Source organism: Lepeophtheirus salmonis, chromosome 2, assembly GCF_016086655.4.
Source record: "Lepeophtheirus salmonis chromosome 2, UVic_Lsal_1.4, whole genome shotgun sequence".
NCBI lineage: Eukaryota > Metazoa > Arthropoda > Copepoda > Siphonostomatoida > Caligidae > Lepeophtheirus > Lepeophtheirus salmonis.
The window spans coordinates 18,356,594-18,373,543 of NC_052132.2; the positions used below are offsets into that span (position 1 = coordinate 18,356,594).

General features: G+C 31.9%; 1 protein-coding gene across 1 annotated transcript; it reads right to left on the bottom strand.

The window, feature by feature from the left end:
• Nucleotides 1–14,565: 14,565 nt before the first annotated feature.
• Nucleotides 14,566–16,748, bottom strand: LOC121132347 (chorion peroxidase). Its single transcript, XM_040727739.2, has 6 exons — nucleotides 16,381–16,748; nucleotides 16,129–16,308; nucleotides 15,874–16,078; nucleotides 15,726–15,813; nucleotides 15,157–15,676; nucleotides 14,566–15,095 (listed from the first exon to the last, which is right to left on the bottom strand). The coding sequence occupies exons 1-6, from the start codon at nucleotides 16,502–16,504 to the stop codon at nucleotides 14,647–14,649; spliced, it is 1,566 nt and encodes a 521-aa protein (XP_040583673.1). The 5' UTR covers nucleotides 16,505–16,748; the 3' UTR covers nucleotides 14,566–14,646.
• Between the last annotated feature and the right edge of the window lie 202 nt (nucleotides 16,749–16,950).

The following is a 16,950-nucleotide window of genomic DNA, read 5'->3' on the forward strand; positions in this document are numbered from 1 at the left end:
AGTATTTTAAACAATAATAAATAAATTACTACATTGACATATCATAAGTTGAAAAGGACATTTGTCATATTATTTATGCAAAAATAAAGTACACATGAAACTTAAGCCGGACTTCGTCTGTCTACAAGATGTAAGAAATGAAGTTTCATCCATATGTCACAATCAAAGAAGGCTTTATCTACCTCAGAACTATTTTATTTCCAGAAAAGTCGATTCCAATTTTTTATTTTAGGAATATTTAGGGAAAAGCCAATCGCATGGAATAAATGTAACAATTAATGGTTTGGATATTATTCTATTTAATGTGTATGGACCGAATGAAAAGTCTTATGCCTTTTACATGTCAATTTTGAACAATATAAAAAGTGACCCAGTCCCTGGTATTCTTATAGGAGACATGAAGGTAGACAATTGCTGAAAAATGGTAAACCCTAACATATTTTTCTTACTGGACCTTATACAAGAGCTCAATTTAGTAGATTCAACCAAGATACTAAGTCCTGATCACAATTATTTTTGGAGGAATGGTACTCGCATTTCAAGAATACAACTAGCTCTAATGTCGCCAGATGTAATTAAATTTATTTCTAAAATGTATCGAAGAGTATTGATTGATATAACTCATAAACGTGATATTGAATGAAGAGCAATTGTCTCAACTACAGCTCTATACACATTTTTCATGATGGGAACTAAACTATCTTATGAAGCTTTTGGAAAAATATCCACACCATGGGGTGCTGCTCACCGTATCCTTTACAACGCCCAATACAAGGATTGACATCATTCACCAGAACACATCAAAAAAATATTTCGTCCAAAATACAGAGGGACCCATTTACTGAAGGATCTAGCCTTACCCAATGACACTTCATGATCTTAATAAACAACCCTCCTCAGGTTTTGTACAACGTAAATTTAGTTTTCCTCTGAAAATATTCCCAAAATACCATTTTCCTCCGTTTCCCTGGGATTTGAAAATTTGTTGTGAGGAACAGTAAGGAAGTACTGCTAATCAGCTAAGCGACTTTTATATGAATCTTTAGACTTACCTAAACCCTGAAACAAGAATATTGTATGGTATATCAAATAGTAGGGCTTCTTTTGATAATACCAAGCCATTGGAATTTAGTTTGTCTAATGACAAAGCCCTTATTGCGAACAAGTTATGTGCCTATAACCCATTGGAGGTTGAAGAGTTGCTAACAATTTTTATATCTGTTGCAGCGCGATTCTCTGCATTCTTTTGAAGAATTCCGAATTTGTGGGGTTATAAATGGCAATTTGGAGCAGATTTAGTACAATACTACCCAAAAATATCAGCAAAATAGTATTTGAAAACTTTGAAAGGAATTATTAGGTCCTATGAAACTTTTGGGAAGTACATAATTGTTTTGAATGTGAATTTTAGACTCGTGACTCTTTCTTTATTAATGTTTTATTATTTGTGATCGTTTTACTTGTTGGTGTTTTTTTTAATTTTATTTGTTTTACTACATTTAATCATGTTTTACCCACAAGGTTAAATGCATTTCGTTTGATAGAAGAATACGATCAATAAATTTTGAACTATTTCTATGAATAATTAGAGGTAGCTCAACGACCCTAAAGTTTGGAAATTTTACATATTTTTGAAAAAAACGTGATTTTGTTTTAATATCATCTGTACACTACACTGTTAGTAATTTAACAAATTGAATTAAGTTAACCTTCTACTTTTTACGTGTTTAAAAGAATGATAAAAATATTTAAATAAAATGTAGCCTTTTTGTCTATCAGTCTGTTCCTCTGACTATCACAGCCAAGGAGCGGCTATTGATATCTACAAAAATTTACAAATACGTTTTTACTTAGATGAACAAAAAAAATAATAATCTTTTTTCTAACCTTTATTTTCATTTTCTTTGAAAAAATACACCCATATAGCCTAGTTTTTCATTGTTCAATTAAAATAAATCAAAAAATTGTGTCAAATAAAAAAATATGGCAATGAAAATTTGTTAGGAGCTAATTTCACAAACAAATGACCACCAGTATCATTTGAGGCCGAGAATAAGGTCGGGGTTAAGAATACAAATATATATTTTTAAGTTAATTTGTTTTCTCCAATTAATTTGTTCTCGTTTGTTTAGTTTTTCCAATTAATTTTTTTTGTTCTCGTTTGTTTAGTTTTTAAGTTAATTTGTTTTCTCCAATTAATTAAGTCGAAACTTTAAATAAGGAATTTTTAAGTCATAAAACTTATCTTTAACCGAGTTTCAAGATAATCAACGAATAAATTGCCGATTAATTTAAATTTTAAATTAAGTGTACTATGTCATAAGATCAACCCTGTGTACATATACAAAATGGAATGAGACATTTTTATACAGAAATTAATATACATTTTAGCAGAATAGAATATATTTTGCAGACAAAACTATTGAAAAAAGGAAGGCATATTATCATTAAGAGTCTAGAATCATGTTCCACTTGTTTTCCAATGACAAAAGAAGCAAAAGTAATAAAGAAATTAAAGTTAAGGCTTAAAGTGTCCAGGTTATATAATTATTCATATAGATGATAGATCACAAAATTATTATTAATAATTAAGAAATGAGGCCAGGACTGGTTTTTATCGTGAGCGGGGGCTAGAACCTGGCTCTTATTTCTTTTCCTGTTTAAATTCATTTTTCTTTCTTTTTCCACATCGTTACCTTTCTTGTATCACGCAGAACGTTTCATCAAAAAAAATATTAAAAAACAGAAGAAAAGGCACTTCAATCATCTGGTAGTTAGCCAAATAAGTTCATCACACCAACTTAGTAACCACAAACGCCCTGAGGCCCATTACTTCACCTGTACAACCTGAGAAGTGTATTTGGGGATATTATCAGGGTTCTTTGATGCTCAGAGAAGCAGAGGCGGATAAATTTAACTTGACTTGGTGCCCAGCAATTTCCCTATACAACTTTTGGACCAGGGTGTATTATAGCATATGAGAAGGGTTCTATCCAGACATGTTTCTTGATCATTCAATAGTTTTATCGGTCGAATGTATATAAATTGCAACGAAATTGAACATGATAATATTGTCTTGCAATGAAATGGCTCACAATGATATTCCATCACGATTATATTACTCAACATTTTTATCTCACAAGGATATTAGTACACAACGATATTAACCCAACATTTTTGTCCGCAACCTTTTTACCACAATCATTTACCGTGCACAGACTATCATTGTCATATTACACGTTCACATTGTGTTCAAAGAAGGATTCGGTTAAAAAAATATCATTAAAATATGTTTGAATTTATTAAATTGAAATAGTCTTAAGGTTCCAGATACTAAAAAAAAGGGTAGCCCTTTAACAGAAGAAGTTTGCCAAAAACATTATTTTTGGCTTTAGTATAGTTTTAGTGAACTTATTAATCGTTTTAATATAGATATTAATGCGGAATTACTTTTATTATCATAAGGTCCAGAGTACCTTAACAGATTGCTAAACGCAATTACTTATAAATCGTTGCAAATTAGAAAGGAAATCTTATTCTCATTGTTCTTATAGAACAGTTTTGCCATATAATATCGGTTCTTATGCTGAGAATATCTGTAAACTGTGGTTGGGATATATTATCAAATATGATGGAATAGCATCTGAGACACAAATGCATAGATTTGGTCGAAAATCAATTATCTTTTTTCTACTCAGAATTCCCCAATTTATTACCAACTGGATTTTGTTCAAGATGCCAATTGAAACTTGCAGATGCATACAAAAAAAAATAAAAATGGCGCCGTTGTCCAGCCTACTCCTAATTACAAAAAACTTCATTTTCAGTTGTTGCCACCTCTAACCAGATTGTATAATAATTGTCCTTGTGATATTTGTTGCATTACAAGAATAAAAAGTACTCCGCCTTTACCAAGTGACTATATTTATTTTAAATGGAATAAAATCAAAACGTAGGCCATCGACTCTAACAAATAATCCGACTTCTTTTTCCTACAGAGTTTGTGCCAGATTCAATTTTCAAATAGGTACGAAACTCTCAGATCCCTGTTTAAAAAGTGCAACTTTGGAACATATGAGAACTGTTTTGACTCCCAAAACAAAAGAAAAATTATCCAGCTCTCTAATCAAACCAAAGTTCAATCAGTCTGGTGATAAATTTTTCACATTAGGCATTCGAGGATACCCTTAGAGCTTAGCCGTTGGATTTGAATATGTCAAACGCCAGAAATTTTACAATCCTTTGTCAGATGACACGATTGCAAAAATGCAAACTAGTTTAAGTTTAAGTAATATGCAAACGACTAAAACTAGTCATCTTATCAAAGAGGCCTAGGTTAATCCGGCAAGTAATTGCACCTAATCTTGTTTCACCTACAGGGGATAAAGGTCAATTGATTAATCCCTATTTCAATGTAAGACTCATTGAATTGGAAAAAAAAGATGCCGTGGAAGGATAATGAAAGGATAGGCAAGTTGTGTCATGCAGTAATGTTACGTCATTCATCCTGTTTGTCAATCAAAGAAGACATAATTTTAATGATTACATGGTTAAGCTAGGCTTAGATGGGGTGGTGGGTTTTTGAAGGCCTGCTCAATCTTGTAAAAGAAGCTGAAAGTACAAACAATTGATATTTAAAAATAAATCTGCAGTTGCCAAATAATTTCAAGCCAGTGGAATTAAAAAAATATATGATTATGGGCATTGTCAAAGACATACATGAAACCTATGAGAACGTCAAAAAATTTGAGAACTCATAGAGACAAAGAAATTTGGTTGTGGACTTGGTCTATATTCAGAGCAAGCAAATAAGAGTGTACATGTGGATTGGAAGCATTGCTGGAATAATTTTAAAGTTGAAGACAGAAACAAAAAATTTGGAGATTTTGTTTGGCGAGTCTTTCATCTTTAAAAATTTAGAATATTTTATACATATACAATTCACACATTATACGTATAGCTTGTTATCGAATTTCTAAACAAAATGGAGATTATAATCTACGTGAAATAATTACACTTTGTAACTATATATTCTTCTAAATTTAATGTTATAAGTACTTAAAAAACAGCAAATTGGTAAAAGGCCTATAACTCCTTCGGATATAGGGTTTAGACATTATTATTTTTTTAAATTTGGAACCCTAAAACTATGTAGATTATTTAAATACAAATAGATCCTATGAAGACTTTTTTTCGAACCTGATCCTGCTTCAAACGGATCGTGTGTCGTTTCTTTTATTGCATCACGTAACCTTTCCCCCAGAAAGAAACAGAAAAAGTGCTCGAAATCATCTGGTAGTGATCCAAATAAGTCAATGATACCAACTCCTATGTATCCTTTAAGTACTTGCAGACTATTATTAGCCCTTTAATATTAAAATACGTAGTATTTTATTCGATTCTACATATAATATTACTTCGTAATATTTTACTAAACGCGTGATTAAACAATTTTATTTGTATACAGATGATAGCCAAAATTTCTTCATAGAAACAATAAAATAGGCAAATATATGTATATATATAGATATATACAACGAAGGATCAATAAGAAGTTGTATTCTTGTCTTTTTAGAAACAGAGCATAAGTATTACATAACTAATTAATTCGTTTATTTATCAAAATAATAAATTATGAAATAACCATGACGTATCATGTGAGACGAGGGAGCCCACAGCTGACAACAAACTACATAGAGTATTTTTGTCCTAGCCAGTTAACGCCGTGACTATTCATCATCAATTTATAAGATGCATTATTTGATAATAATAAAATATTATATAGTATTTTATTATCTACTCTATTACAGGGTTTCCCCAACCCCTTTTGCAGGATGGTGCATCCTTGGCTTCAATATAAATTTCTAGCACCCCTCCCCCCCCCCTAAATACATATTTAAGTTTTTCAAATAATAGGATGGACGTATTGGGTGTAGGGGTAGTAATATTAGTTCCTCCCTAATATTAGGTTTAAACTTACTCAAAAGAAGATGTAGATCCCCCCTTTGGGTAATTCTAATCATGTTCATTTGATTTTAAAAAAAAAACAAGAAAAAACTGCAGAACCATTCTATCAAATATGATATTGTAAAAGCAAATAATATTCGATAGAGGTCAGATAGTTTTTTATCTTTCATTATCTATTGTTCCTATCTCCAATTTCAAGATAAAACGTGCAGGGCAAGCTTATAAAATGTACCCAAGAACTACATTGAGATAAGTCTAAAGGTCAAATATCCTACCAAGATTTTTGCACACAAAAAATAAAGCTACTCTATCCAGTATTATCAAATACGGTACAAATATTTTTATTGCTTATGCAACCTCAAATTTGGTAGAACGCGCTTTGAGTGTAATAGTCGTGTTTTTTTTTTCATCAAATGAAAAAACTGAGAATTACTGAAGTTGTGAACCTACGTCTTCTTTTTAGTCAGCTTGAAACTGATATGGAGGAACTGATATTTCTATTCTAACACCAAATGCGCCCATCCCATTATGTTAATTTTTGGAAAAAAACTTATATGTGCTTATGGGCGGGGGCTAGAAGTTTATATTAACGCCAAGTAGATACAGCCCGAAAAAGTTTGGGAAACCCTGCTCTACAGCAAGAAGGTAGAATAAAGGTGAAAATAAGCATGTAAACCTGACAGTTTAACAGGTGTTTATTAAGGGATAATTATATCAAGGAAAGGGCTATATTAAACTGGTCAGTAATGCTTTTGATGTGCAAGCCTTGCGATCCATGAAAGCTAGAACAATTGTTTATCTCCCTCACTTATAATTCATCCGTTATATTATATAATAGACGCTAATCCATCATGAAGCAGAGAGATAAAGACCCATCAGAGAAAGTTGACAAAAGACAACAATGGTATCCACCTTATCAGGTATATTTCTTAGCTAAGACATTGTAAATGTCCAATTTGTAAGGAAAATGCAAAAATTGAGTGTCACGTATACAATATTGGGCTACATCTACATTGCTTCGATAATTATCTCAAATAATACTAGTTATATTAATTTTTTTCTTCATGAAATTTTATTTGTGTAATACGAAGTCCAACTATCCGAATATGTTTTTTTAATTTGTCATGTAACAATAAAAATAATTTCTCCAAGTTATATGCCTATTCTTATATCGAAATACTACTGATACTAGCGTTAGGTTTATTAATTAATCACCCACTATTGGGGCTCCATGGGTCTTTTTAGATTTAAAAACAAAAATATAAATCTCTCGTTTGAATAATGAATCGATACACTTTACCTCCGAGTTCTTTCCAACCCTACAAAATTATCGCCTTTACTGGCTGAATAACCAAAATCAATTCAAATTATTGCATGTTTTAATTAATTATGTAAGGAGAAATGGAGAAGATGCCCTTCTCGATGGGGATGTAAAATTGTTAACCATACTAATATGCCATAAAATATAAGTGCTCTTATAGATTTTTTTTTCTATTTTAAAAATTCAAACGTATTAGCAAACAAGAAGCACTAAAGTTTTAAAAATGATCTATTTCAGCAGATATGTCGTATATCAAAGCTCTCAACATATAATTTTAATGTTTAATTCATACTCACGAGGATGTATACAACTCTTAAATGAAACGTTTGCTCAGAAGTAAAAATTGCTTGTGAGCGTATTTATTACAACTCACTATTTGCTATATTTTCTTAAGAATAATAATGATGATATCTCAGGTCTAGTTTTTGTCCGAGTTAGGGATAAGGGAGGTGTTTATTAGTTTCAAAAATCATATTGAATATTCAGTCGTTTAGAGGCCATCAAACTCTTCGGATCTCTATCCGATTGAGTGGAGGCTGAGGTACTGAAAACTTTTTCTTCTAAAAAAAACTCAAACTAAATTCAAACTATTATTTAACGGTCTTCCCTTACTTTACTTTGTGAGTGAAGGAAGTGAGCTCTATATTAAATTTTTGGTTGGTTTATTTTCTTTTCTTATGTTTTTTACCCTTGGCCCTTTCATTCGGGGAATTGGATCTTGATAGTCAGACACCTTTTTAATAGTGACTCCGTAACAAAGTTGTAAAAGATAAAATGTTTGATGTTCCCAATTTGATACCTCCCCACTTGTACGATAAAACTATTATTTTGTGTGTTCTCAGTCGAAAGCTACAATTCTCATAAATGTGATTCGGCTCAAGAGGTCTTTTTTTTTTCTTTTCGTATTTGACTTTCAATCTTATAACAGAGGAAGAAATCTTTATGGTTGCAAATAAAACTACTTAACTATACGGTCAAATTTAAAATTTAACAACACTCATACCCGAAAAGATAGTTGACAGTCTTAAAACTAATAAATATAAATAATATATGGTACATTTGTGAATGGTTTTGAGGGTTGATAGGATCAGAAGTATTTTTTGTTTATGACTAAAGATTAATTTAGAGATAATATTATTCTCATGAATTGTTCAGTTTGATACAAGATTCAATTTTAAAATAACTCTGACATATGTTTTGAATTTGTCTAGTTTAGAGTTTAACAATATATAAAAAAGTTTCATGAATTTTCCCTATGTTAACCATGTAACTTCTGAGAAGAGCAAAAAAAAAAAAAAAAAAACAACGTTATCAATGTCAATCTGTCGAAAGAGTCTGTAATTGAGGTTATGTGTGTGTATCTTATTTATTGCTGTGATAACAATGTAAATTGATTTTTGAAGTCAATCACTAAGATTCTTTTGTTACCAAACGCTGACTGTGGATTACAAAAATCACTTCAAATACACCAGGTACGACTTTTCAAGAAACTTATGAAGCAAAGATGACTATTATGGATGATCACCATCTATTGCACGGCAAGAATGTTAGGAAGTAGTCTTTTGGAAAATATTATTAATGATATCTAATACTAACACTCTTTTAGTATTTATTATAAGATTTCTTACAAATGTAATTTCTTGAACCAACATTTCATCTTTGATAAATGCAAACATAAGCGAGAAGCACATATTTCCTTGTAAAATAGACTCATCTAACTACATGCTAAATTATGTTGCAGCAAGAACATGTACATGGCAATTTTATATTGAAATATCAAAGATCCATATCGTCAACTCTTCTCATGCCTTTATTGAAAGCAATGCCATTTTAGGAAATAACTGATTCAGGACTGGATAATTTTCTTTAAATTTGAACATTTGAATAATACATTAATACTGTAACATTCTTTGCTATTCAACATTGATTGGGAAGCTGTGATTATGGTAGGAAAGATTAGGAACGGAGTACAAATTTACAATTATTTAGCAATTATTTTTGACACGAAAGTATCTAAAGAACAGATTCTTTAGATACTTGAATCAAAGCTTGAACAGTTTATAACAATTCTAAATACCATTGAAAATAAAGAAGATTTATTCGCTTCCTTGTGAACATTGAAAAATAACAATAATTTTTAATGGAGTATGTTCTTCTAGATGCATCGACTTTATTGGTAGAAATAATTTTAAATTTAGTCAATGAAGCTAACAGCATCATGCATATGGCAAGATAAAGATAATTATGGCATGGTCCACTTGTTAAAACAAATTCATAATCTTAAATTTATTATCAATTGTAGTTCAATAAAGTATTAGTTTATAGATACTTGAGTTTAAATAAATCATTACATAACAATGCATACTAAGAAAGTTATGGACTGCAGTTAATCCTAAAAGTTGTTTGCTGCAAGCAATCCTTGTACATAGTCGGTATTTGAATTCATTTATATCTCCTTATCACTTAAAAAGCTCACTATATGTTAAGAGTGGAATGAGCTCAAAGAATGTTTTCAATTAAAAATTAATTATCACTATATGTTCCACACATTCGTGAAGGAATAACTATATAGTATCTTCTAATTGATGAAGAAGACTTATGATATCTGATATACATCCTAACAAATGAAATTCAATTTAAATCAGTAATTAGAAAACATATGGATTAAGTACATTTGGTCTTGGATTGAATGATAGAATTAATGATAAGAAGGCTAAAAATTTAACACAGAATAAGTCTTCTATTTCATTTTCCAAATAGATTTGTGTGTAATCAGACAGTCTTCTTTGTTCCTCGCTGTAGTGCGCTATGGAAAAGTGATCTTCTTGAAAAAGTGAGGCTTTGCTTCATATGCTTCATAACGACGTGGAGGATCCTCAATGGGTTTGAATGACTTTAATAAAATGAAAACCTTTTCAAATTGTAGACTCAAGAATGTGTATTGTTGAGAGAGACTCGGAGAAGTCTCGGTACTCCAATTTTTTGAAATAAAGGGGCATTGATAGAGTTGATAGATGAGAGTCTGACCCAGGTGACGAATGTCCTTCACTTTAATGGCGGAAATAAGGATTCCTAATGTCCCGAAACACGGAGTAGATGAGGAGGATGGATGCAATGGATGACTGAATAGAAGTAGACATCGACTTCTGACACAAACTATGGTAGATACATTGATCTAAGTCAAATTCTGTAATAAGTCCCTCTTTTAATATGTACCTTACTAAGACTAGAGTTTAGGATCGACTTGAAGTAATTCTCGCCAATGTTTTTACAATAGATACAGAGTAGGATTTGTGTTTACATCCTTTCCAACTCTCTCACAGCTCATCGAATAAAACGTCATGACAGTTGAGATGCTCTTCTCCAAAACATTCTTCAAATTGTCAGGGTTACCAGGTTAATTTTCAGTTTTTCTTTTTATTTAGGATACAGATGGATGCCATTTTGACAATCTTTTGAAATAATATACCAACGATAGAAATGATCAAATGGCCTATATATAAATATAAATACGGCAAGGGAACAATAAGAAATTGTATTCCTATACTTTTGGAAACAGAGGATGAGCATAAAATAACTAAATAATGGATCTGTGTAAAGAAAAAACTATGTACAGCGAATAGAAAAGGAAAAACGGTTGATGTACCTGATCATTCTTCTTTTATGTTTATTTTTTTATATTTGTTTTTTATGGGCGCTAACATCTCCCTTTAAAAGAAGAATTCTCGCTTATCTTTGGTGCAAATTGATTTAAAAGTGCAGAATAAAATAAATATATATAAATTTAAATATAACTTTATTATTTTTTCTACACTAATGATATTTTAAATGTAGAAGGTTCTCCTCTTTATATCAGTAATTTATTTTCTCCCCCCTCCAAAATCATATAACAAGGAGCTGATATTGACAAGGGTTTTCATACAGTAGTAACATAAGTTTAGCTCGTGCCTTCTACTTGTTTTTTTACTAATAACTAATCTTTAAATACAACTAGTGATGAAAATCATGGGCATGTTAAAAAAGAAACCAAAAATCAACATAGTAACCCTGATGTTTTGAAGAATGCTCTGTAGGAGATCCACTAAAATTGACTGTGGCAAGGGATGAGGGAGAGAAGGAAATAAACAAGGAAATTGGGAAGAATTACTCCCATGGTAATCCCCAATTCTACTCTAAGTCAATCTAGGACTTCCAATTACAACTCTGCCACAAATCCTCAAGGTCTTTTATGACCACACACGAATATTCAATTATGCTTTGAATATAATTGGAGCTATTTAGGAAAGGAATTTAACTACTAAGGAATTAAATGATCATGACGACTGCTAAGGTAAAGAAAATTCATTTTTCAGATTACGAATTTTAAAAAAAAGAGGCCAGTTAAAAAATTCAGTAGATTTACATAACTAAATATAATTTTTACAATGTCTATTTATCAAAAGAGTAAGTTATTTCTGCTTACCCATTATCTAATCCTCAGTAGGAAATATGATGGGCTATGTTGCTTTACATATGTCATCCAACAGGGAGATTAAGTTGTATTTTATTGTGTCTTGGGTGACTTTGTGGACCTTATACAGTCTAGATCTAGCCATCATATCTCTCGGATGAGTCACTTGTTGACGCTGGAGCTTTTTCCTAAAGAACTGTGGCATTTCTTTATAAGCATTATTCAGAATGAAATGCTTTACTTCTTCTTGTCCTGAAGTTACTGGACCACATTGCATTTGCATTTTTTTAACAGGATATCAACGAAATTGATGCATCTTTTCTTTTTCTTGATGTTCCTACGTCCATTTTGTTTTTCTATGATTAAATACCTTCATTATTGTTATGACACTCTTTTTAGTTACTTTTGAGTTATTAGAGGTTAATAAAAGGTAATCTTTTATCCTCTGTGTTAAAAAAAAAAGGATTCACTTTTGACCGGATTATTCCCTTTGCCTATCCGACATATTATGAATATTTCTGGTTCTCAAATTATCACCTCTGTTAAACCAGGATCCCCTACTGAACTGTTGCATCCCCCCTGCCCCTCCATCTCAGTACATCTCTCTCAGGAGGAATTTGATCAAGTTCTGTATATGTAGGGTTGTTGGCCATGTCTACATGCTCCAATTCTAAAGTTTTTCCATCTTATCCTCCATTATATATAACTGTCTGATTTGAAATTTCACCAAAGATAAGAAATGAGATTGTAATGTTGTATATGAAAACGACGAGTCTGAAAAGCTGCCTCTATAAAATTGTTTTTCAGGTATATTCTGCTTGCAGGAGCAAGAATTTTGTTTGTGTGTTTCTTCTATAAGAGCTCTTTGAAATATGGGAGGTAGTCATGTATAACTCCGGACTGGTAATCAAGACGAGTGAATAGCTTTTCCTAATTGAAGCTGAACGACTTGTAAACTCCTTTCTCGTCTAAAAGTTGATCAAAGTTATTAGACAATGACTGTTTTCAAATTGTGTATATGGAATTTAATAAACTTATTTTTCAAGAATTTGGAATATTGGACACAGTTGCTATAATGTAATAGTTTGGCCTGATTATTAACTAAAATAGAATTTAATCATTCCAAAATGTGTATTTAAAGCATTTGACCTCTAAAAATCTATCAGATAATTTTATTGAATTGCGTATCTACCCATTATAGTGGCTAATATATAGAGATATAAATAATACACTATCATTACTAAAAAAAAAGTGATACTGTCGCATAACATGGGCTTGCTCACTTTGGTTATGAGGTAAATGCTTTCTTTTTTTTGTGTCATAATAAGTCTAGATACCGAGTGGTCCATTACATTCTAAACACTTAGTATGTTAAACTTCAACAAGATTAACTATCAATATAATTTCATCAAACTTCATTCTATAAATAGATCTGTGTCCGAGCTCTCTTTATCATTAATTTATCCGCCCTGAGCGGCAATGATGGCTTCTAGTGGGTATAAGGTATTGCAGTCACTGCAGATGTAATCCTCTGTCATGGTGAGCCAGTGCTGGAAGACGGTGCCTTTGAGGGCCTTGGTGTTTGGAAGACTGACACCGCAGGCCTTTTAATTGACATACACCCAAAAGGTATAGTCGAGAAGGTTGGCATCAGGGATGTAGGGGGGGGGGCAAAAGTATAGAAAAAGAGTCTAAAAGAACTCAAAAGACTCTTTCAAGCGTATTTCTTTCTTTAGGAATGACCATGGCGCGAACCTACGCATATTGAGATCAAGAGATTAATTTCTTCCGAGCGCCTTGTCCATAAGCTACGTCGATTCCACGCTTTTCAGGAATGAGTAGAGGAAAGAATGAACGGGAAAAAGGTGAACAGGTCTAAGCCTGTGAAATATAGTAAAACTTTTATTGATGTAAGTAAATCTATTTCAAAAATAGCCAAGGACTTTTGTTCCATTTTGTATTTCTTAAGTGATCCCATTTAAAAGTACTGAATTTATCTACTCATCGTGAATAGATCCCTTTATTGTTTTTATCCTAGTATATCATTCCCAAGGAAAGAGCCCACTCTACCTCCTTATGAGGTCTGATAGTTTTCCTCGAAAGAATTCTCCTCCTGTCGTCCATTGTGGAATTCGGAATCTGAAATCAATATCAAAGTATCTTCTTTTGATTGCCTCGATCTTCCTTTTACGAGGCATGATGTCATGAAATTGGCATTAAAATCCGAAAAAATATCATGATAATGTTGACTATTTGCTAGTACATCCCCCCCTTAAAAAATGGGATCATTACAAAATTTTTGGAGATGCATATTTTTTACATATGTATATCTTTTTTTAAATTATACATTGAATATTTTTCTATAACAAAAGATATGACATTCCTCATCACTATGTATTATGAATCATTTATAAGGGGGTTGAGAACAATGAGGTTTTTCATCTTTCTTGAGCCTAAAAATGGAAATATATCGAGTTTAGAACAAGACCTTTTAATAATAAAAACACTTTTACATAAGTTTTATTAATCCTACTTTTAATTCGAGGATTGTTTTAAGGGTAACAAATGACGTTGAACAATAATAGTTACTATAATCCCAGATATCCCAGAATTCGTATGACTGAGAGAAAAACTGAGATCAGTTTTGTATTTTACGCTTATAGTAGAAAAATTCGATTATTTCCTTTAATTCATTTGTATACAATTCCCCTGCCGCCTCTCTCATTGTTCCCCTGTATGAGCAAGATATAGATATCTTATGTCTCAAACATGTTTTGTAATTAACTCAGATTTGGTGATATATTCAATAGAAATAGACATCTTCGTCTAAAATTGCTTGCTTCAACGAAATAAGAACATTTATTCTTGACTTTCTATAGTAATAACATGAACTATGTACACATATAATTTATTTTTTCTTAATTAGGTTGGCATTACTTGAATCTATAAAGATTCGAGTGTTGAAAGGCAATATGGAATCACAGGGGATGATATGATTCCATTTTCCTTCCTTCTTATAAAAAGAGAACTGTGAAGTATGGGAGATTCTTCCATTGTCACAAAAGAGTCCTCCTAAGGATCGGTGACGAATTTCATTCACTTCATCATAATTAAAGCGATAAGAATCCCGGATGTAATTAAAATTCGGATCATCCTTATAAAATTTAGCCTCTATTTGCCGGATGAAAGATTTTTTTAATTTTTTAGGCTTAGGTTTTTGAAGACTCTGAATGAGGGTCTGATCCGTGTGGGGATTATGATGTGATGGATAGCCATGTCGAACGTTGGAATAGAAGTGTCGATCACCAGCCTTTGCAAGGTGAAATTGATAAGCAATAATACAGGCAAATGTTGGCCCTATGTAAATGTAACAGTAATCATTATAGATAGCTATCTTCTAATGTATCATTATATCTACCTATGAGTCCATCTTGAACAGGTTCTTCTACGAATCCCCCTGAAAATAAATCAATGGAACTTTCGTTCCCTTTAAAAACATCTAATAATTCCGTCCATGTAATATTTGAAATGGTTTGATTAGCCAATCCGCAAAGATTTTTATAGCTTTGGTAGGTTCCATGATCGTCGTTAAAGTCTTTGAAAATGGCAATAAGATGAGGATATTTATTCAAATTGATAATGGAATTAATATCGGACATAAGATCATCCTCACTAAAACTCTTATTCATATTGTCACAAGGCTCAGTAAATATATCAAAAAATGCGGTTAAAAATCCGTTGAAAATTGAGGGATTTAAATTCCTATCATAGTATGTATTTTTGATTGTTGTGAGCTCAAATCGATTAAAAAGATCTGATCCAAGGATCACCGGTAGAAATTTATCGTAGATGATATGTTGCAATACTCCGATAATGATCCTTCGACTCTCTTGATAGATAGTTTCATCCTCTTTTCTTCCAAGGATCACTCCATAGTCCTTCAGAGTTACAGTTTTATTTACAATATTAATATTATGTCAAATTTACCTTATATGCATCTTTAATTTGACTAGCTAATCGATTATGCTCAAGTTTGAATAGTGTAATGAATAGCTCTACACTCATGCCTTGTTCTCTGGAAGTGAATTGAGAAATAAATATATGCGTCTGATTTACTATCATGACTAAAGGTTACCTTTCCATTTGGGTATGGAAACTTTGAACTTCTTCTAGAGGGATATGCAATAGCCCATTCTCCATTTTTCGAAGAGACGAGGATACATGAAAAGTTGTTCCATAGATTTGTGATCCATCAATGAAAGAGGTAATTCGATTCAATGTTTCTTCTTCGTAATGAGATGGACATTCTCCATTCTTCAGGAGATCATCGTCCCAATCATCTAAAGAAAGATATGTATTATTTTAATCTGCCTATCGAGTCTGTTCTTACGCGTATCTCCTGTATTACGAACGGTTCCTAAGGTCTGAACCATATCTAAAGATACAAATTCTGCAAAGTTCCTCACAATAGGATCATATTTCAACTTTTGTTTTTTAAAAGAAGCCCGATGTTCCATGCACAAAGTCCCGTCCATTTCAAATTGTTTTACAAAAACTGCATCCGCTTCATCTATAATTATAATTCAGTATAATTATATGATATTAGTATAGCTTATAAAAGATCTGAATAAAGGCTGCATACTCATATCCATTGGCTTGACCACACGTCGAAAAGGCATAAATGTCATTCCGCGAGTAGGAGAGCCAAGGCTATTACAGGATCCGTCCAAACTATAGTAAGGGTAGTGTACATCACAAGAGATCATTTCCCTAATGTTGGTGTGAAATACGGATTCATCATAGTTATAGGGGTGTCCAATATCCGTGATCCTATTTCGACATTTCCTAAGACCTAATTAGATGTAGAAAAAGAATTTGGAGAAGAAAACAAGAGGTTATTTTTGAGATTAGAAAAGTTATGTGATATATAGGGTTGTCTTATAACAAATGATATATGCATAAAAATCCTGAAAATGAAAGAGGGCTTGAGTCGATGGCGAGCCATCGACTAAATTTGCAATCTAATTCTACATATTTATGACGACTTTTTTTTTTTTAATGGTCCATAAAATATTTAATGAGGTATGACTAAAAAATAAATATATATATACTACAGTGGAACCTCCGTATACGTACGACATTTAATTACAAAAATAATGCATCTGATAAAAAATGTTAGCCCAAATTAATAGGTGAAGTTAAAAGTTCTGAG

Excerpts from the sequence above, each read along its gene's own strand:
- LOC121132347 (XM_040727739.2), bottom strand. The coding sequence starts at position 16,504 with ATGATCTCTTGTGATGTACACTACCCTTACTATAGTTTGGACGGATCC. Across the intron at positions 16,079-16,128 it reads TCGTAATACAGGAGATACGC|ATGATTGGGACGATGATCTC; the intron begins GTAAGAACAGAC and ends ATCTTTCTTTAG. Across the intron at positions 15,096-15,156 it reads TGTTCAAGATGGACTCATAG|GGCCAACATTTGCCTGTATT; the intron begins GTAGATATAATG and ends ACATTTACATAG.